The sequence below is a fragment of the Carcharhinus amblyrhynchos genome, unplaced genomic scaffold (assembly GCF_965287045.1).
Source record: "Carcharhinus amblyrhynchos unplaced genomic scaffold, sCarAmb.v2.hapA scaffold_406, whole genome shotgun sequence".
Lineage (NCBI taxonomy): Eukaryota > Metazoa > Chordata > Chondrichthyes > Carcharhiniformes > Carcharhinidae > Carcharhinus > Carcharhinus amblyrhynchos.
The window spans coordinates 45,631-67,607 of record NW_027650146.1 but is presented as its reverse complement, the minus strand read 5'-3'; the positions used below and the strand labels follow the sequence as shown (position 1 = coordinate 67,607).

At 54.7% G+C, this 21,977-nt stretch overlaps 1 protein-coding gene across 1 annotated transcript; it reads left to right on the top strand.

The window, feature by feature from the left end:
- The first annotated feature begins 3,021 nt into the window (after nucleotides 1-3,021).
- On the top strand, nucleotides 3,022-20,746 carry LOC145339332 (uncharacterized). The gene is made up of 5 exons (XM_080183759.1): nucleotides 3,022-4,158; nucleotides 8,036-8,385; nucleotides 17,453-17,568; nucleotides 17,677-17,848; nucleotides 19,148-20,746. The coding sequence occupies exons 1-5, from the start codon at nucleotides 3,034-3,036 to the stop codon at nucleotides 20,424-20,426; spliced, it is 3,042 nt and encodes a 1,013-aa protein (XP_080039885.1). The 5' UTR covers nucleotides 3,022-3,033; the 3' UTR covers nucleotides 20,427-20,746.
- The last annotated feature ends 1,231 nt before the right edge of the window (nucleotides 20,747-21,977 follow it).

The window sequence follows — 21,977 nt, the reverse complement described above, 5'->3', positions numbered from 1 at the left end:
CCCCGCTCCCTCTCTGCTCCCATTGGTTGGCGGCCGCTGTCAATCAGGGCTGGGTCACGTGCCGGGGCGGGCGGTTCTGACGGTTGCGGCGGCGTGAGCGCGGCTTCGACTCAGCTCCTCAGGTGAATCTTCAGCCCTTTCTTAACCTCCCTGAGCCGCGCCATTTAGAACGAATATCTTTCCCAAACAACTCCCGGTCCCAATATGAATTGCTGCTTTAGTCCCCTCCCCCCTTCATTTTTTCGGGAGGGATGGCGAGTCGGCCGTTAGCGCGCAGGCGCCGATCACGGCAGTCCTTACCGGAGGGGGTGGGGATGATCATGTGGGCATGCGCAGTGGCTGGGTTGATAAGAGGGAGCGCATGGGCGGTAGCCGGGTTGATGAGAGGAGGGAGCATGCGCGGTAGCCAGGTTGATGAGCATGCGCGGCGGCCAGGCTGATGCGAGGGCGGAGGAGCATGCGCGGCGGTGGGCACGGGCTTCGGGGTGTGGAGAGGGAGGGGCTTCGCTGAAGCATGCGCATCTGGTCGCTGGATCCACCGGTGTTGCGGGCCAACTGGGGAGTGGGCGGGGCTAATGGGCCATTCTTGGAGCGCGAGGACTCACCTGGACAGTGGGGGCGGGGCTAATGGGCCATTATTGGAGCGCGAGGTCTCACCTGGACAGGGGGCGGGGCTAATGGGCCATTATTGGAGCGCGAGGTCTCACCTGGATAGGGGGCGGGGCTAATGGGCCATTATTGGAGCGCGAGGACTCACCTGGACAGTGGGGGCGGGGCTTATGGGCCATTATTGGAGCGCGAGGACTCACCTGGACAGGGGGCGGGACCAGTGTGCCACCTGGGCAGAGCACTGGGAGAAGTCCGTTCAGCCCATCGACTGCTATCCCCTCCCATTCAACCAGCACGTAGTCTGCTATATAAGATCTATAGCACTGAAAGAGGCCGTTCGGCCCATCGATAGATGCAGGGAAGACATTGCCGATGCTGGGGGGAAGAGTCCAGAACCGGGGGGGGGGTGTCACAGTCTGAGGATTGGGGGTAGACCTTTTAGGACGGAGGTGAGGAGACATTTCTTCACCCGGTGAGCCTGTGGAATTCATTCCCACAGGAAATAGTTGATGCCAAAACATTGAATGTATTCAAGAGGCGGCTGGATAGAGCACTTGGGGGCGAACGGGATGAGAGGTTATGGGGAGAAAGTGGGATTAGGCTATTGAGTCGGACAATCAGCCATGATGATGAATGGCGGAGCAGGCTCGAAGGGCCAAATGGCCTCCTCCTCCTCCTTTCTTCTACATTTCCATATGTCTGTGCCAGCCCCTCAAGCAGCAATCCATCTGAACCCCATTTGCTCCCTAATCAGTGTTTCAAAGTACTCATCCAAAAGGTTCTGAATTGTTGTGAGTCCCCCCCTTTATACTATATACACTATACTATTTTATTATTTACTAGTGTCACCAAAAGAAGTCTCACAACACCAGGTGAAAGCCAAACAGATTTATTTGGAATTACGAGCTTTTGGAGTGCAGTCCCTTCGTTCTCCTCTCACTTCATAGAAGTTTACAGCAGGGAAACAGGCCCTTCGGCCCAACTTGCCCTTTTTTTAAAACCCCTAAGCTAATCCCAATTGGCCCATATCCCTCTATACCCATCAAACCAATGTGACTGTCTAAATGCTTTTTAAAAGACAAAATTGTACCCGCCTCTACTACTACCTCTGGCAGCTCGTTCCAGACACCACCCTCTGTGTGAAAAAATTGCCCCTCTGGACACTTTTGTATTTCTCCCCTCTCCCCTTAAACCTCTGCCCTCTAGTTTGAGACTCCCCTACCTTTGGGGAAAAGATATTGACTATCTAGCTGATCTGTGCTCCTCATTATTTTATAGACCTCTATAAGATCACCCCTCAGCCTCCTGCGCTCCAGAGAAAAAAGTCCCAGTCTATCCAGCCTCTCCTTATAACTCACCTGATGAAGGAGTGGTGCTCCAGAAGCTCATGATTCCAAATAAACCTGTTGGACTTTAACCTGGTGTTCTTACTGTGCCCACCCCAGTCCAACGCCAGCAAATCCACATCGTTATTAGTGTCACAAATAGGCTTACATTAATGCTGCAATGATGTTACTCTGAAAATTTCCCAGTCGCCACACTCTGTTGCCTGTTCAGGGACACTGAGGGGGAATTTAGCACAGCTAATCCACCGAACCAGCACGTCTTTTGGAGTGTGGGAGGAAACCGGAGCACCCATGGGAAACCCGCACAGACACAGGGAGAATGTGCAGACTCCACACAGACAGTGACCCGAGCTGGGAATTGAACCTGGGTCCCTGGCGCTGCGAGGCAGCAGCGCTAACTAACGTGCCACTACTGTCGTGCAGGCAATATAAAACACTGGAATCCTCAACTCCATTGTTCATGATTTATGTTCAAGGACACAGAAACAGAGAAGATAGAAGGAAGAGGAGGTCTTTCAAGCCTGTTCCAACACTCATCACCATCATGGCTGGTCATCCAACTCAACTGCGCCTTAATGTCCAAAGACTTATAGGTTAGGTGTATTGGCCATGGTAATTGCCCTTTGGTGTCCAAAGATGTGTAGGTTAGGGTGGATTGGCCGTGCTAAATTGTCCCTTAGTGTCCCAAAGATGTGTAGGTTAGGGTGGATTGGCCGTGCTAAATTGTCCCTTAGTGTCCCAAAGATGTGCAGGTTAGGGTGGATTGGCCGTGCTAAATTGTCCCTTAATGTCCAAAGATGTGTAGGTTAGGGTGGATTGGCCGTGCTAAATTGTCCCTCAGTGTCCAAGGATGAGTAGGGAGAGAGGGTTAAGCACGGGTTAAAGAGATGTGTATCGTCTCAAGCTAGACTGTTAGTGAGATTTTGCAAGCCGAAGCAAGTCGTGGGGGTTACAGATGGTGTGACATGAAAACCAAGCCCCAGTAGCAGGCCGATCTGCCCCTCGCTGCCTGTCCCGCCTCTAACGCTCCGGCATTTTTCTTCCTGATTCCCCCCACACCCAGACAGGCACGTGCGCGATGGAGGGAGCGCAGGAGACAGGAAGCGCGGAGCCGGAGGATTCGACGGAGCCGAGAGGAGGGAGCGTCGGCGGAGACTCGGGCCGAGGGAGAGGAGGCAAGGCCTACAGCTGCCCGGTGTGTGGCCGCAGCTTCACCCAGTCGTCCAACCTGTCACGACACAAGAGGAGCCACGGCGCCGAGCGTCCCTGCCCCTGCCCGGTGTGCGGCAAGGGCTTCCTCTACCCCTCGCAGCTGAAGATCCACATGCTGGGCCACAGCGGCGAGAGGCCCCACTCCTGCCCCCGCTGCGGCAAGGCCTTTGCCCGCATGTCGGGGCTGCTGACCCACCAGTGGGTGCACACCGGCGAGCGGCCCTACACCTGCTCCGTCTGCGGCAACGGTTTCACCGACCCGTCCAGCCTCAGCGTCCACCAGCGGGGCCACACCGGCGAGCGGCCCTACGTCTGCGCCGAGTGCGGCAAGGCCTTTGCCCACTCCTCCACGCTGCTGGCCCACCAGCGGGTGCACACCGGCGAGAGGCCCTACGTCTGCCCCGACTGCGGCAAGGCCTTCACCCAGTCCTCGGTGCTGGTGGCGCACCGGCGCCTGCACCGGGGCGAGAGGCCCTACGTGTGTGCCGACTGCGGGCGGGCCTTCACCCAGTCCTCCTCCCTGCTCACCCACCAGCGGGTGCACACGGACGAGCGCCCCTTCGCCTGCCCGCTCTGCGGCAAGCGCTTCCGCTGGCTCTGCAACCTGCGCACCCACCGGCGCACCCACACCGGCGAGCGCCCCTTCGCCTGCCCGCTCTGCGGCAAGCGCTTCGTGGACTCGGGCAACCTGCAGGCCCACCGCCGCACCCACACCGGCGCCAAGGACTTTGCCTGCACGGTCTGCGGCAAGGCCTTCGTCCAGCAGGCGGCCCTGCTGGTCCACCACCGGGTCCACACCGGCGAGCGCCCCTACGTCTGTGCCACCTGCGGCCGGGGTTTTGCCCTCTCTTCCACTCTGGCCATCCACCAGCGGGTCCACACCGGCGAGCGCCCCTTCGTCTGCGCCGTCTGTGGCAAGGGCTTCTCCCAGTCCTCTGCCCGCCTCAAGCACCAGCGGGTCCACGCTGGCGATGGGGGGACACAGGAGCCTGCCTCCTGACCCCCCTCCCCTCCACTCCTTCCCCCTCCGCACTCCCCTTCCCCATCTCCCTTCTATCCCCCAATCCCCATTCCCCCTCCCCTTCCTCATCTCCCCTCCCCTTCCCCATCTCCCTTCTACCTCCCCTTCCCCCATCCACCCTCCCCATCTTCATTCGATTTCCCCCCTCCCCTCCCCATCTCCCCTCCCCTTCCCCATTTCCATCTCCCTCCACCCTCCCAATCCCCTTCCCCATCTCCATTCAAATCCCCTCTCCCCCCCCACCCTCCCCATCTCTATCTCCAGTCAAACCCTCTCTCCCCTGCCCCATCTCCCATCCCCCCTCCCCTTCCCCATCTCCCATCCCCCCTCCCCTTCCCCATCTCCATCTCCAGTTGAATCCCCTCTCCCCATCTCCCCTCCACCCTCCCCTTCCCCATCTCCCCTCCACCCTCTCCCCTTCCCCATATCCCCTCCACCCTCTCCCCTTCCCCATCTCCCCTCCACCCTCTCCCCTCCACCCTCTCCCCTTCCCCATCTCCCCTCCACCCTCTCCCCTTTCCCATCTCCCCTCCACCCTCCCCTTCCCCATCTCCCCTCCACCCTCTCCCCTTCCCCATCTCCCCTCCACCCTCTCCCCTCCACCCTCTCCCCTTCCCCATCTCCCCTCCACCCTCTCCCCTTCCCCATCTCCCCTCCACCCTCTCCCCTTCCCCATCTCCCCTCCACCATCTCCCCTCCAGCCTACCCTTCCCCATCTCCCCTCCACCCTCCCCATCTCCCCTCCACCCTCCCCATCTCCCCTCCACCCTCCCCATCTCCCCTCCACCCTCCCCATCTCCCCTCCACCCTCTCCCCTTCCCCATCTCCCCTCCACCCTCCCCTTCCCCATCTCCCCTCCACCCTCTCCCCTTCCCCATCTCCCCTCCACCCTCTCCCCTTCCCCATCTCCCCTCCACCCTCTCCCCTTCCCCATCTCCCCTCCACCCTCTCCACTTCCCCATCTCCCCTCCACCCCCCCTTCCCCATCTCCATTAAAATCCTCCCTCCATCTCCCCCTCGTCCCCTCATTCATCCCAATCTCTACATTCCCACTCACCAACTGAGAGCACCTGGGACCAGACGGCATGGTGACACAGTCAGTTAGCACTGCTGCCTTGCACCGCCAGTGACCAGGCTTCGATTCCGCCCTGGGGTCACTCACTCACTGTCTGTGTGGAGTCTGCACATTCTCCCCCTTCACCCCGTATCTGTGTGGGCTTCTCCCCACACTCCAAACATGTGCAGGTTAGGGTGGATTGGCTGTGCTAAATTGCCCCTTAGTGTCAGGGGGATTAGCTAATGTTAGTGTGTGAGGTTATTGGGATAGGGTGATGGGCTGAATGGCCTCCTGCACTGTAAGAATTGTATGAATCATTCTCGTGAATCTCCATTACGCTCTTTCTCCAACGACTTCACATCCTCTCTCGACTACGGCGCCCAGAACTGGAGACAGTTTTTAGAGGAGGCTGAACAAAGGGGCTAGCTCAGCGCACAGTGGGTTAGCGCCGCTGCCTCGCAGCGCCATGGACCCGGGTTCGATTCCCGGCTCAGCGCACAGTGGGTTAGCGCTGCTGCCTCGCAGCGCCAGGGACCCGGGTTCGATTCCCGGCTCAGCACACAGTGGGTTAGCGCTGCTGCCTCGCAGCGCCAGGGACCCGGGTTCGATTCCCGGCTCAGCGCACAGTGGGTTAGCGCTGCTGCCTCGCAGCGCCAGGGACCCGGGTTCGATTCCCGGCTCAGCGCACAGTGGGTTAGCGCTGCTGCCTCGCAGCGCCAGGGACCCGGGTTCGATTCCCGGCTCAGCGCACAGTGGGTTAGCGCTGCTGCCTCACAGCGCCAGGGACCCGGGTTCGATTCCCGGCTCAGCGCACAGTGGGTTAGCGCTGCTGCCTCGCAGCGCCAGGGACCCGGGTTCGATTCCCGGCTCAGCGCACAGTGGGTTAGCGCTGCTGCCTCACAGCGCCAGAGACCCGGGTTCGATTCCCAGCTCAGCGCACAGTGGGTTAGCGCCGCTGCCTCGCAGCGCCAGGGACCCGGGTTCGATTCCCGGCTCAGCGCACAGTGGGTTAGCGCTGCTGCCTCGCAGCGCCAGGGACCCAGGTTCGATTCCCGGCTCAGCGCACAGTGGGTTAGCGCTGCTGCCTCGCAGCGCCAGGGACCCAGGTTCGATTCCCGGCTCAGCGCACAGTGGGTTAGCGCTGCTGCCTCACAGCGCCAGGGACCCAGGTTCGATTCCCGGCTCAGCGCACAGTGGGTTAGCGCTGCTGCCTCGCAGCGCCAGGGACCCGGGTTCGATTCCCGGCTCAGCGCACAGTGGGTTAGCGCTGATGCCTCGCAGCGCCAGGGACCCGGGTTCGATTCCCGGCTCAGCGCACAGTGGGTTAGCGCTGATGCCTCGCAGCGCCAGGGACCCGGGTTCGATTCCCGGCTCAGCGCACAGTGGGTTAGCGCTGCTGCCTCGCAGCGCCAGGGACCCGGGTTCGATTCCCGGCTCAGCGCACAGTGGGTTAGCGCTGCTGCTTCACAGCGCCAGGGACCCGGGTTCGGTTCCTGGCTCGGGTCACTGTCTGTGTGGAGTCTCCCCGTGTCTGGGTTTCCTCCGGGGGCTCCAGTTTCTTCCCACAGTCCGAAGGATAGATTGGAATACAGTTTTATAGAACAGTACCAAAGGGGCAATTTATCATGGCCAATCCGTCAAACCCACACGTCTTTAGGACTGTGGGAGAAAGACAGAGCACCCGGAGGAAACCCATGCAGACACAGGGAGAACGTGCAGTCTCCGCACAGACAGTACGTAAGCCGGGAATTGAAGCTGGGTCCCTGGAGCTGTGAGGCAGCATTGCTAACATACTGTGTCACCGTTGGTCTGAAACTTAACAGAATCTTTTACTGCAACATGCTGTCTGGGAATCACAGAATCCCTCTGGTGTAGAACTGCCATTCAGCCCATCGGGCCTGCAATGACAACAATCCCACCCAGGCCTTATCTCCGTAACCCCAGGTATTCATACTGCTAATTCCCCCGACAAAGGCAATTTAGCACGGCCAATCCACCCTAACCTACACATCTTTGGACACTACGGGACAATTTAGCATGGCCAATCCACCCTAACCTACACATCTTTGGACACTAAGGGACAATTTAGCACGGCCAATCCACCCTAACCTACACATCTTTGGACACCAAGGGGCAATTTAGGGTAAGCAATGGTCTGGTGGTGTTATCGCCACATTATCAATCCCAGGTTCGAATCCCTGCTGCCGTCAGACTTTTGAATGGACCTACCTCGCATTAAGCTGATCTTTCTCTACACCCTCGCTGTGACTGTAACACTACATTCTGCACCCTCTCCTTTCCTTCTGTATGAACGGTATGCTTTGTATAGCGCACAAGAAACAATACTTTTCACTGTATCCCAGTACATGTGACAGTAATAAATCATATTTCAGAACAGCTTCTTCCCTGCTGCTGTCAGACCTTTGAACGGACCTACCTCGCATTAAGCTGATCTTTCTCTACACCCTCGCTGTGACTGGAACACTACATTCTGCACCCTCTCCTTTCCTTCTCTATGAACAGTATGTCTGTGCACCTTAGAAACAATACTTGTATGCTAATCCATGTGACAATAATAAATCGAATCAAACACAGTAACCCAAGCCGGGAATTGAACCCGGGTCCCTGGTGCTGTGAGGCAGTAGTGCTAACCACTGTGCCTCCGTGCTGCCCAAGGAGAACATATGGGGCGGGGGGTGGGAACCATCATGGCCTTATTGGAGAACTTGAAGGTCCAACACTCGAGACTCCAGCAGCGTTCCGAGGAACCCGAGTTTTCGTGAGGGGCAGGGTGTTAAAGTGACGCCCCCAATGGAAATATCGCATCCGGATGTCCCCCCACTCGTTGCAATCGCTCGGGGGTGGAGTCTCCCCAGCCGGGGAGGGGTGGAGCACGGTGCCGAGGGATCCTACGATTGCCACGCACACAAATGGACCTTTGGCCGCTCCTCCAATCTGGCCCGCCACCAGCGAGTGCAAGGGGCCCTGTGCGTCTGCAGCAAGCGCTTCCTCTGCCCCCCCTCAGGGTTGGCATCTGACCGCTGCCTGGGCATCGGGCCTGGGGGCCGCGCAACCCCACCGCCTGTCCGGCTTGCACCCGCAAACTTGCCACCACCTCCAGCCTGCTGCGGCATCGCTGGGTCAACCCCTCTGTGGCCACTCCTTTGCCCAGTCGGCCAAGGAGTGGCCCTTCAGCTGAGCCCACAGAGCTCAGGCTCCACTGCATCCTCCAGTTAGCTCAGCAGGGGGATGGGAACAACTGCACCGTCAAGTTGACCAAGGGTTTTCCAATTGTCCGGAGGAGCGAAGGGTACACCTCACTGAATGTAAGCGCCACACTATCCCTCTCCTGCTCCTTAAACTCCGTTATCGCCCTGTGCCTGATTACCACCTCCTGTATTCCTCAATGTTTGAAGAAGCAAAGGTCACAGCAGCCTTTGTTGTCTGTTTTGTACGTCTCCAAGACCAACTCAAGATGGAGCTGGAGCGAGGCAACTTCCTGCAAGCTGCGCTCGGCAGAATCTCCAATTCTATCTTTCACTCTCGTTCTACGCTGCTAAAATTTCACTCTAACTCTTTCCTGTGGCCTGGGCCTCAGCTCCTCCCTGGATCCTGAACTCCCTAACCCACAGACCGCAATCAGTATCGGCAACAGCACCTCGTGCCCCACAAGGCTGTGTTCTCAGCCCCCTCCGATACTTGTACATCTACAACTGTGCGGCCAAATTCCCCTCCAATTCGATTCTCAACTTTGCTGATGATCCCGCCGTAGTGGGTCGGATCTCAAACAATGACGAGACAGAGCACAGGAATGAGATGGAGAATCTGGTGCGGCAACAATAATCTCTCCCTCAACGTCAACAAAACAAAGGAGATTGTCATCGACTTCAGGAAATGTAAAGGAGAACATGTCCCTGTCTACATCAACGGGGATGGAGTAGAAAGGGTCGAGAGTTTCTCGGTGTCCAGATCACCAACAACCTGTCTTGTCCCCCTCCCCGCCACGCTGACACTATAGTTAAGAAAGCCCCACCAACGCCTCTACTTTCTCAGAAGACGAAGGAAATTTGGCATGTCCACTACGGACTCTCACCAACTTTTACAGATGCCCCATAGAAAGCATTCTTTCTGGTTGGATCACAGCTCGGTCTGGGCTCCTGCTCTGCCCAAGACCGCAAGGAACTACAAAGGATCATGAACATAGCCCTGTCCATCACACAAACCAGCCTCCCATCCATTGACTCTGTCTACACTTCCCGCTGCCTCGGGGGAAAAGCAGCCGGGATAATTAAGGACCCCACGCACCCCAAACAGTCTTCCATTGGGAAAAAATACAAAAGTCTGAGGTCCCGTACCGACCGACTCAAGAACAGTTTCTTCCCTGCTGCTGTCAGACTTTTGAAATGGACCTACCTCACATTAAGTTGATCTTTCTCTACACCCTCGCTGTGACTGTAACACTACATTCTGCACCCTCTCCTTTCCTTCTCTATGAATGGTATGCTTTGTATTAGCACACAAGAAACAATACTTTTCACTGTATCCCAATACGTGACAATAATAAATCAAATCAAATCATCCCAATCGATCACCTCGCTGTCTCCACCTTCACAGAGATATAAAAGACAGAAGGAGAGGCCATTCAGCCCTTCAAGTCTGCTCCACCCTTCATCACCATCATGGCTGATCGTCCAATTCCATAAACTAATCCTGCTTTCTCCCCATAACGTGTGATCCCATTTGCCCCCCCCAAATGCTCCAGCCAGCCCCCTCTCGAACACATCCAATATTTTGGCATCAACTCCTTCCCGTGGGAATGAATCCCACAGGTTCACTGGGTGAAGAAATGTCTCCCCATCTCCGTCCTAAATGGTCTACCCCGCCCCCAATCCTCAGACCCCCTGGTTCTGGACTTCCCCCCCCCACCCTCGGGAACACCCTCCCTGCATCTACCCCTGTCCAATTCTGTTAGAATTTGATAAATCTCTGTGAGATTCCCCCCCTGCCCCCCCAAACTCCAGCGAAAACAACCCTAACCTCATCAATCTCTCCTCGTACATCCGTCCTGGGAAACCCTTCGCTGCCACTCCCTCCAGAGCGAGAACATCCTTCCTCGGAAAAGGAGACCCCAAAACTGCCCACAATACTCTCGGTGTGGCCTCACTGAGGCCCCCTGTATAATCACAACACAACCCTGGCTCCTGTACTCCAAACCTCTCCCAATGAAGGCCAACATGGCACTTGCCTTCTCTCCCTGTGACACCCCACACACTCTTTCAGTTAATAATCCAATTCCCTCTCCTATGTCTCAGTCAAACCTGTTCCCCCATCCGCCACCCCCCCCCCCCCCCGTACTCATGCCCCCCGGGCACCACATCCCAGATTAGCCAATCACCTTCGATCTATGTACATCTGGATCTCCACCCCTCCGTCAATGAAAATGGTTTCTCCCTCTCGCCTCTTGTCCCAGAGGCCCCCCTGTGAAATTGACCACCCCAATCATGATCGGAAGGTGGGAGAAGAAGCAGGCCATTTAGCCCATCGCTCCTGCCCCACCGGACAACCCGACCCTGGCTAACCATCCACTGTTACAGCTGTGTAAGGTGTTGGTGAGATCACGCTTGGAGTATTGTGATCAGTTTTGGAGCACCTCCTTTGGGGAAGGATGTGGTGCCCTTGGAGGTGGTTTACAGGAGGTTCATTGGTTTGATTCCAGGTTTGAAGGGGACTGTCTTTTCTCAGAAAACCCTACAGTGCAGAAGGAGGCCATTCAGCCCTTTGAGTCTGCACCCAGGCCCTATCCCCATAACCCTAACAATTTATCCTACTGATCCCCCTGACACTTGTGTCAATTTAGCACGGCCAATGCACCTAACCTGCACATCTTTGGACACTAAGGGACAATTTAGCATGGCCAATGCACCTAACCTGCACATCTTTGGACACTAAGGGACAATTTAGCATGGCCAATGCACCTTTGGCGTTTATTGGTAGGGGGATTGAATTTAGGAGTCGCAGCGTCATGTTGCGACTGTACACAACTCTGGTGCGGCCGCACTTGGAGTACTGTGTGCAGTTCTGGTCCCCACATTACAGGAAGGATGTGGAGGCTTTGGAGAGGGTGCAGAGGAGGTTTACCAGGATGTTGCCTGGTATGGAGGGGAGGTCCTATGAGGAGAGACTGAGGGATTTGGGGTTGTTTTCGCTGGAAAGAAGGCGGCTAAGAGGGGATCTTATTGAAACATATAAGATGATTAGAGGTTTAGATAGGGTGGATAGTGATAGCCTTTTTCCTCGGATGGAGAAAGCTAGCACGAGGGGGCATGGCTTTAAATTAAGGGGGGGGTAGTTATAGGACGGATGTCAGGGGTAAGTTCTTTACCCAGAGGGTGGTGAGGGATTGGAATGCCCTGCCTGCTGCAGTTGTAAATGCGCCTAGTTTGGGGGCGTTTAAGAGATCCGTGGATGGGTTTATGGACGATAAGGGATTGGTCTAGATTAGTGGGTCATTGTTTTTTAACTGGTCGGCGCAACATCGTGGGCCGAAGGGCCTGTTCTGCGCTGTAATGTTCTATGTTCTAACCCGCACATCTTTGGACACTAAGGGACAATTTAGCATAGCCAATGCACCTAACCCGCACATCTTTGGATACTAAGACGCAATTTAGCATGGCCAATGCACCTAACGCACACATCTTTGGACACTAAGGGACAATTTAGCATGGCCAATCCACCCTAACCTACACATCTTAGGACACTAAGGGACAATTTTGCATGGCCAATCCACCTAACCTGCACATCTTTGGACACTAAGGGTGCAATTTAATCTAATGGGACACTTTTAAAATAAGGGACTAAGAGGAGAAGTTTTTTTCACACAGAGGGTGGTGAATCTTAGGAATTCTCTATACCAAATGAAACACAGTCTTGAGTCTATGGGCCTTGTTAAATTGCCCCTTACTGTCCAAAGATGTACAAGTTAGGTGGACAAATTACCCCTTAGTGTCCAAAGATGTGCGGGTTTGGTGGATTGTCCATGCTAAATTGTCCCTTAGTGTCTGAAGATGTGCGGGTTTGGTGGATTGTCCATGCTAAGGTGACCACAACACCACACATCCTGCCACAGCAACCTCTGCAAGACGTGCCAGATCATCGACATGGATACCATCATCTCATGTGAGAACACCACCCACCAGGTACACGGTACACACTGTCGCAACTCGGCCAACGTTGTCTACCTGATACACTGCAGGAAAGGATGTCCCGAGGCATGGTATGTAGGCGAGATTATGCTGACGCTACGACAACAGATGAACAAGCGCTGCTCGATAATTACCAGATAGAATGGTTCCCTTCCTGTTGGCGAACACTCCAGCGGTCACAGGATATGCGGGTAAGCGTTCTCCAAGGCGGCCTTCACGACACACGACAGAGTCGCTGAGCAGAGACTGATAGCCAAGTTCCGCACACGAGGACGGCCTCACCCAGGACCTTGGGTTCGTGTCACACTATCTGTAACCCCCACGACTTGCCTGGGTTTGTAAAATCTCACTAACCGTCCCGTCTGGAGATAATACACATCTCTTTAACCTGTGCTTAACCCTCTCTCCACTCGCACTGTCTGTACCTTTAAGACTTGATTACCTATAAAGACTCGCGTTCCAACCATTATTGTGTAAATTGAGTTTGTGTTTTTATATACCCTGTTTGTGAGACAACTCCTTCACTGACCAGATGAAGGAGCGGCGCTCCGTAAGTTCACGCTGCCAAATAAACTGGTTGGACTTTAACCTGGTGTTGTGAGACTTCTTACTGTGCCCACCCCAGTCCAACACTGGCATCTCCACATCGATTAAAAGCAGTGATTGATGGATTTGTATGTACCAATGAGATGGAGTTGTGACCACAGTGTGAGGAAAGGCCTCATGTAGGTAGGAAGAGGGAGCGTAGGCCATTCAGCCCTTTGAGCCTGCTGCACCATTCTATATGATGAGGGCTGCCTTTCATCTCATCCAAACCCCACTTCCCCCGGCCTTCACCCCATTTCCCCAGCCTTCTCCCCACTTCCCCCGCCTTCTCCCCCCCGCCCCCCTTCCCCCAGCCTTCTCCCAGCCGGGAATCGAACCCGGGTCCCTGGCGCTGAGAGGTAGCAGCGCTAACCCACTGTGCGCTGAGCCGGGAATCGAACCCGGGTCCCTGGCGCCGTGAGGCAGCAGCGCTAACCCACTGTGCGTTGAGCCGGGAATCGAACCCGGGTCCCTGGCGCTGTGAGACAGCAGCACTAACCCACAGTGCGCTGAGCCGGGAATCGAACCCGGGTCCCTGGCGCTGTGAGGCAGCAGCGCTAACCCACTGTGCGCTGAGCCGGGAATCGAACCCGGGTCCCTGGCGCTGCGAGGCAGCAGCGCTAACCCACTGTGCGCTGAGCCGGGAATCGAACCCGGGTCCCTGGCGCTGTGAGGCAGCAGCGCTAACCCACTGTGCGCTGAGCCGGGAATCGAACCCGGGTCCCTGGCGCTGTGAGACAGCAGCGCTAACCCACTGTGCGCTGAGCCGGGAATCGAACCCGGGTCCCTGGCGCTGTGAGGCAGCAGCGCTAACCCACTGTGCGCTGAGCAGGGAATCGAACCCGGCTTGGGTCACTGTCTGTGCAGAGTCTGCACGTTCTCCCCGTGTCTGCGTGGGTTTCCTCCGGGTGCTCCAGTTTCCTCCCACAGTCTGAAAGACGTGTCAGTTAGGGTGCGTTGACCTGAACTGGCCCTGGATTGTGGCGACTGGGGGTAATTTCACAATCATTCACTGCAGTGTTAGTGTAAGCCTTACTTGTGACTAATAAATAAATAAGCTTTAAGACTTCTATCGTAGGGTGAACAGAGCCATACACAGTGTGGCCTTACCAATGTCTTGTCCAACTTCAACAAGATGTCAAAATCCAAATAACCAGACTGGAGTTTCATATCCTGTGTCAATAAATCGAGCTTGTTTAAAACATGCCACGTCTCGGGATCTTGGTTTCAAAGACAGATTAAGGACTGATGGTTTGTTATTGATGTTTCATCTCCCTGTTCATTCCCGTGTCCCAGAGTGGGAAAGACGAAGGGCAGATGAGGCAGAACGGTGAAACATAGAACATTACAGCGCAGAACAGGCCCTTCGGCCCACAATGTTGCGCCGACCAGTTTTTTAAAAAAAAACACTGACCCACTAATCTAAACCAATCCCTTTTCGTCCATAAACCTATCCACAGATCTCTTAAATGCCCCCAAACTAGGCGCATGTACAACCGCAGCAGGCAGGGCATTCCAAACCCTCACCACCCTCTGGGTAAAGAACCTACCCCTGACATCCGTCCTATAACTACCCCCCCTTAATTTAAAGCCATGCCCCCTCGTGCTAGCTTTGATGGATTTGAGTCGCGTTAGGAGTGACGTTTCATCCTCAGTTAAGATTCTGGATTATTACACATCAATAAAAGCAGTGATGTGGAGCCCCCAGTGTTGGACTGGGTTAGGCACAGTAAACAGTCTCACAGCACCAGGTTAAAATTATTATTTGGTAGCACGAGCTTTCGGAGCACTGTTCCTTCATCGGGTGAGTGACTGAAAACTCGCGCTACCAAATCAACCTGTTGGACTTTACCCTGGTGTTGTGAGACATCTTATTTAACAAAAAAGAGAGATAGAGACAGAAACACAGACAGAGACAGAGATAGAGAGACAGAGAGACAGAAAGAGAGAAACAGAGAGAGAGACAGAAAGAGAGACAGAGAGAGAGGGAGAGAGACAGAGAGAGAGGGAGACATAGAGAGAGAGACAGAGAGAGAGAGACAGAGAGAGAGAAAGAGAGAGCTAGAGAGAGAGAGAGAAAGAGAGAGAGAGAGACAGAGAGAGAGAGAAAGAGAGAGAGAAAGAGAGGAGTCAGAGAGAGAGAGAGTTGGCTCTTGCGGAGAGGCTGAGTAGATTGAGGCTATACTCATTGGAATTCACTTAATATTTGATTTATTATTGTCACATGTATTAACATACAGTGAAAAGTATTGTTTCTTGTGCGCTGTACAGACAAAGCATACCGTTCATAGAGAAGGAAAGGAGAGGGTGCAGAATGTAGTGTTACAGTCACAGCGAGGGTGTAGAGAAAGATCAGCTTAATGCGAGGTAGGTCCATTCAAAAGTCTGACAGCAGCAGGGAAGAAGCTGTTCTTGAGTCGGTCGGTACGGGACCTCAGACTTTTGTATCTTTTCCCCGATGGAAGAAGGTGGAAGAGAGAATGTCCGGGGTGTGTGGGGGGGGGTCCTTAATTATACCGGCTGCTTTTCCCCGAGGCAGTGGGAAGTGTAGACAGAGTCAATGGATGGGGGGCTGGTTTGTGTGACGGATTGGGGGCTACGTTCACCACCCTTTTGTAGTTCCTTGCGGTCTTGGGCAGAGCAGGAGCCCAGACCGAGCTGTGATCCAACCAGAAAGAATGCTTTCTATGGGGCATCTGTAAAAGTTGGTGAGAGTCCGTAGCGGACATGCCAAATTTCCTGAGTCTTCTGAGAAAGTAGAGGCGTTGGTGGGGCTTTCTTAACTATAGTGTCGGCGTTGGGGGGGGGGACCAGGACAGGTTGTTGGTGATCTGGACACCTTGAAACTCTTGACCCTTTCTATCCATCCCCGTTGATGTAGACAGGGACATGTTCCCCTTTACACTTCCTGAAGTCGATGACAATCTCCTTCGTTTGTTGACATTGAGGGAGAGATTATTGTTCCTGCACCAGTTCACCAGATTCTCTAACTCTATTTTCACAGTAACTTCATTGCGGTGTTAATGTAAGCCTTCGTGTGACACTAATAAATAAACATGAACTATGATGACATGGGGCCGAATGGTGCATTCCTGTCCCTATCTTCTACTTCTCTACAAGGGAGGGATGGAAACCTTCGAAAAAATGATTGTTCTCAGCGAGACGCAAAAGCAAACAAATATTTATAATCTGATTATTAAATTTATCTCTCATATTACTCCTTACTGTCCAAAGATGGATAGATCAGGTGGATTGGCCCTGCTAAATTGCCCCTCAGTGTCCGAAGATGTGTAGGTTAGGGTGGATTGGCCATGCTAAATTGCCCCTTAGTGTCCAAAGATGTGTAGGTTAGGGTGGATTGGCCGTGCTAAATTGTCCCTTGGTGTCCAAAGATGTGTAGGTTAGGGTGGATTGGCCGTGCTAAATTGTCCCTTAGTGTCCAAAGATGTGTAGGTTAGGTGGAGTAGGTTGTTAGGTATATAGTATGATTAAAGTTATTTATATCTATAAATATCCAAATGATTTTTAGAAATTTTATTCTGCGCATTAACTTTAATCATATAATGTCTGTCCTTTATATCAATAAATATCTATATGATTATAAATGTCCCTCCGTACATTAACAGATATATAATGATGATTAAAGTTATTTATATCTATATGATTATAAATGTCTCTCTGTACATTAACAGATATATAATGGTGATTAAAGTTATTTATATCTATATGATGATAATGTATGTCTCCCTATACATTAACAGATATATAATGATGATTTAAGTTATTTATATCCATATGATGATAATACATGTTTCTCTATACATTAACAGATATATAATGATGATTAAAGTTATTTATATCTATATGATGATTATATATGTCTCCCTATACATTAACAGATATATAGTGATGATTAAAGTTATTTATATCTATATGATGATTATATATGTCTCTCTATACATTAACAGATATATAGTGATGATTAAAGTTATTATATCTATATGATGATTATATATGTCTCCCTGTACATTAACAGATATATAGTGATGATTAAAGTTATTTATATCTATATGATGATTATATATGTCTCCCTATACATTAACAAATATATAATGATGATTAAAATTATTTATATCTATATGATTACAAATGTCTCCCTAATCATCATTATATGTCTGTTAATGTATAGGGAAACATATATAATCATCATATAGATACAAATAACTTTAATCATCATTATATATCTGTTAATGTATAGGGAGACATGTATAATCATCATCTAGATATAAATAACTTTATACATTAACAGATATATAATGATGATTAAAGTTATTTATATCTATATGATGATTATATATGTCTCCCTATACATTAACAGATATAGGTAATGATTGTTCATGTTGTTTGAATGGATTGAAAGATGCCTGGAGCTCCTGGCTACTGTGCCCATTGTGCTGAGCTGCCAGGCTGACAAGCGCTCCCCCTCTGGCCGGGAGGAGGAGAAGCAGCATGCGGTGGGCGGGGCCACTCCCATCGGTGGGCGGACCTGCTCTTTGTCCAGCCTGGCCCCGCCCCGCCCCCCCCGCCTCGGCGCCGAGCCTTCCTGATTGGTGGGAGGACCGACCGCCGGCTGTGGTCCTCCAGGCCTCCCGATTGGCTGGGCCGGGCTGTCAATCAAAGGAGGGTGTGTCACGTGGTGCCCGGACCGACCCACCCACCCGCCCGCCGTCGTCGCCGCCGCTGAAGCCGCTGCTGCCGCCTCAGGTTTGCGGTGCGGAGGGGAAACTCACCGGGAGAGCCGCCAATCCCGATTCATGTGCGTCTCTTCCTCCTTCTTCTCTCTCCTTCTCACCGTCTATCGAGATCAGTTAGATTTAAAAGCCGAACAACAATCGGCTGCGGATGAGGTGGATGGGGTTGGGTGGGGGGGGTTGGGGGACGGTTAGCCCACCCTGACCCAGCATGCCGCAGGCGGGTGTCCGCCGCCCTGAACTGCGCAAGCGCCGACTCGGGGCGGGGGGGGGGTCGTTAAGTTGGAGTGAGCATGCGCGCCTCCACCTGGGGAGCCAGCCGACTGCGCATGGGCGCCTGTTGGGCTGGAGGTGCTGACTCGAGCATGCGCGCCTCCACCTGGGGAGCCAGCCGACTGCGCATGGGCGCCTGTCGGGCTGGAGGGGCTGACTTGAGCATGCGCGGCTGCTGGAGCGGGAGATCCGAGTTGAGCGTGCGTGGTTGCTGGAGCGGTGGAGTTAAATTGAGCATGCGCAGCTATGGGGGGCGGACTGGAGCATGCGCGGGTTTTGGATGGCTAAGGCTCCCTGAACGCATGCGCAGCTGTGGTCCTCTGCTGGACTGGCGGATAGGGCGGTTTCAGACGCGCGGGGGTGACTGGGTAGAGGTGACCGCCATTTTAGCTCCCATTCCTGCCCCCCCCCACATCAGCTCCTCCCACCCATGCATCAGCCCCCATCCTCCAAACCTGCATCAGCGCCTCCTCCACCCTCGCACTTAACCCCCCATCCTGCACTTTAGCGCCTCCCCACCCCCCACTTTAGTGCCCCCCCTCCACAACCCCCCCCCCCCCGCACTTCAGTGCCTCCCTTCCACCCCCCACTTTAGTCCCCCCTCTACCCCCCACCCCCCTACTTCAGTCCCCCCCAACTCCACCCCTCACTTTAGTGCCTCCCCTCCACCCCACTGACACTTTAGTGCCTCCCCTTCCCCCCCCCCCCGCACTTTAGTGCCTCCCCTCTATCCATCCCCCTCTTTAGTTCCCCCCCTCCACCCTGGGGTAGTCTGTTCCTGTCCTCCCTCCCTCTCTGTCTCTGTAATACAGACCCCACCCCACTCATAATATTTAACAATCACAGAACCCCAGAGTGCAGAAAGTCGCCATTCTGCCCATTGGGCCTGTCCTGTAAGCGATCCCAATTTTTCCCCACAACCCCAATGCTTTTACCCTAGCTTGTCCCCCTGATGCTAAGGGGCAATTTACCATGGCTAATCCCCCTAACCCACACATCTTTGGATACTAAGGAGCAATGGTTGTTATACTAGTCTCTGCTGTTGTGTATGTGTGGGGTTCACCGTACTCCCTCTCTCTGATCTTGTGCAGGTCGACAGAGATGGAGGAGGCGCAGACGGAGAGCTCAGAGGTTCCGGCCGCCCCCCAGGCCCCCGAGAAGCCGGAGCCGGCGGCGGAGACTCGAAGTCCAGGCGAGAAGCCCTTCCACTGCCCAGGCTGCGGCCTGGGCTTCCGTCGCTCCTCCAACATGGCCCGGCACCGGTGCCGTCAGGGCGGCGAGCGTCCCTACCCCTGCGGCGACTGCCCCCGGGCCTTCAACTACCCGTCGGAGCTGGCCATCCACCGACGCAGTCACACCCGGGAGAGGCCCTTCATCTGCTCGGCCTGCGGCAAGGGCTTCCTCTACTCCTCCAACCTGCTGACCCACCAGCGGGTCCACACCGGGGAGCGCCCCTTCGCCTGCCCGCTCTGCGGCAAGGGCTTCACCCGCTCCTCCAGCCTGGCGGCCCACCGCCGGGTACACTCGGAGGAGCGGCCCCACCCCTGCGGGGGCTGCCCCCGCCGCTTCAAGAGCGAGAAGGAACTGAAGATACACCAGCGCCTGCACGAGGAGGAGCGCCCCTTCCCCTGCGGGGTGTGTGGCAAGGCCTTCACCCAGCTGGCCGTCCTGCTGGCCCACCAGCGGGTCCACACCGGCGAGCGCCCCTTCGTCTGCTCGCTGTGCGGCAAGGCCTTTGCCCGCTCCTCCAGCCTGACTGCCCACGCCGGCGTCCACTCCGACGCCCGCCCCTTCCCCTGCACCCGCTGCGAGAAGCGCTTCAAGAGCTCCAAGGAGCTGAAGGTGCATGGGCAGGTGCACTCGGAGGAGCGCCCCTACCCCTGCGACGTGTGCGGCGAGCGTTTCCGCCAGGCCCGCAACCTGCAGGCCCACCGCCGTACCCACACGGGCGAGCGCCCCTACTCCTGCTCCCTCTGCTCCAAGTCGTTCGCCCGCTCCTCCAGCCTGCTGGCCCACCAGCGGGTGCACAGCGACGACCGCCCCTTCCCCTGCGCCGACTGCGCCAAGCGTTTCAAGAGCGCCAAGGAGCTGGCCACCCACCGGCGGGTCCACACCGGCGAGCGCCCCTACGCCTGCCCCCTCTGCCCCCGCCGCTTCACCCAGCCCTCCATCCTGCAGACCCACCGCCGGGTCCACACCGGCGAGCGCCCCTACGCCTGCTCCCTCTGCCCCCGTCGCTTCATCTGCGCCTCCAGCCTGCTCAACCACCGGCGTACCCACACCCGCGAGCGACCCTTCCCCTGCACCGTCTGCGGCAAGAGCTTCCGCCAGTCCGCCAACCTGCAGACTCACCGGAGGCTGCATCTCTGACTCGTGCGGGGCCAGGAGTGCTGGGGAGGGGCAGACGCAATGTTGCCCCGCTCTTCGAAAGGAGGGTTTCCCGCTTGGTCTCTGACGGCGCCCCACCCAGAAAAGGCCCCCCCAAAGATGTCACGGCCTAAAACACTTTGTACAGAAACACTCCATCCTGCCCCCCGCCTGGAATTTGCGTCCTCGCCAACTCCAGCTTTTTTTAAAATTTTGTTCTGTCGAAGGGTGTCAACTTTCCAAAACTCTCCGGGGTGCGAGTGGGACGTCAGTTCGGGCACAGAGACTGGGATTGCCGCTCTCAGGCTGTGGGGTGGGTTAAGTGCAGGAGTGGGGTTGGGGGGGGGGGGAGCAGATTGAATCCAGGCTAATTCCCAGTGTGGGAGGGCTGCCTTTACGGGGGGAGGTCACGCTCGTTGCAGAGTTTTAGCAGAGAGGCCACGCTAGCGGAACCATTGAGTGGATGCAGAGAGGTTGTTCCCCCTGGTGGGTCCCACGTTTAGGGGGTGGCCCTTTTAAGGCGGAGATGAGGGAGACATTGTTTTTCCCAAAGGATTTGGGTGGGGGTTCTCTGGAACTCTCTCCTTCGAAGGCGGATGGGATGAGACTCTTTGAATATTTTTAAGGCAAAGTGAGAGAGATTCAAAGAAAATTCCAGCACAGGAACAGGCCCTTCGGCCCCTCCAATCCTGCACTGACCATGCTGCCCCCGACTGAACTAAACCCCCCTACCTTTCCGGGGACCGTATCCCTCTATTCCCATCCTATTCATGGATTTGTCCGGACGCCCCTTAAAACTCACTATCGTATCCACTTCCACTCCCTCCCCCCGGCAGCGAGTTCCAGGCACCCACCCCCCTCTGTGTAAAAAATCTACATCTCCTTTAAACCTTGCCCCTCGCACCTTAAACCTGTGCCCCCCCCCCGCGTAATTGACTCTTCCACCCTGGGGAAAAGCTTCTGACTATCCACTCTGTCCCTCATCATCTTGTAGACTTCTATCAGGTCTCCCCTCAACCTCTGTCGCCCCAGTGAGAACAAACCAAGTTTCTCCAACCTCTCCTCATAGCTAATGCCCTCCATACCAGGGGCAACATCCTGGTAAATCTTTTCTGTCCCCTCTCCAAAGCCTCCACATCCTTCTGGTAGTGTGGGTGACCCAGAATTGAACACTATATTCCAAGTGCGGCCTCACTAAGGTTCTATAAAGCTGCGATGTGAATTATTCAGATTCTTGCAATCATAGAATGCCTTCGGTGCAGAAAGAGTCCGTTCGGCCCATTGGGTCTGCACCAGCAACAATCCCATCTAGGTCCTATCTCTATAATGCCATACGTTTACATTAGCTAGTCCCCCCGACACTCAGGGGCAAATTAGCATGGCCAATCCACCGAACCTACACATCTTTGGACTGTATTGAATGCAGGAGTTGGGACGTCTTGTTGAAGTTGTACAAGACATTGGTAAGGCCACACTTGGAATACTGTGTACAGTTCTGGTCACCCTATTATAGAAAGGATATTATTAAACTAGAAAGAGTGCAGAAAAGATTTA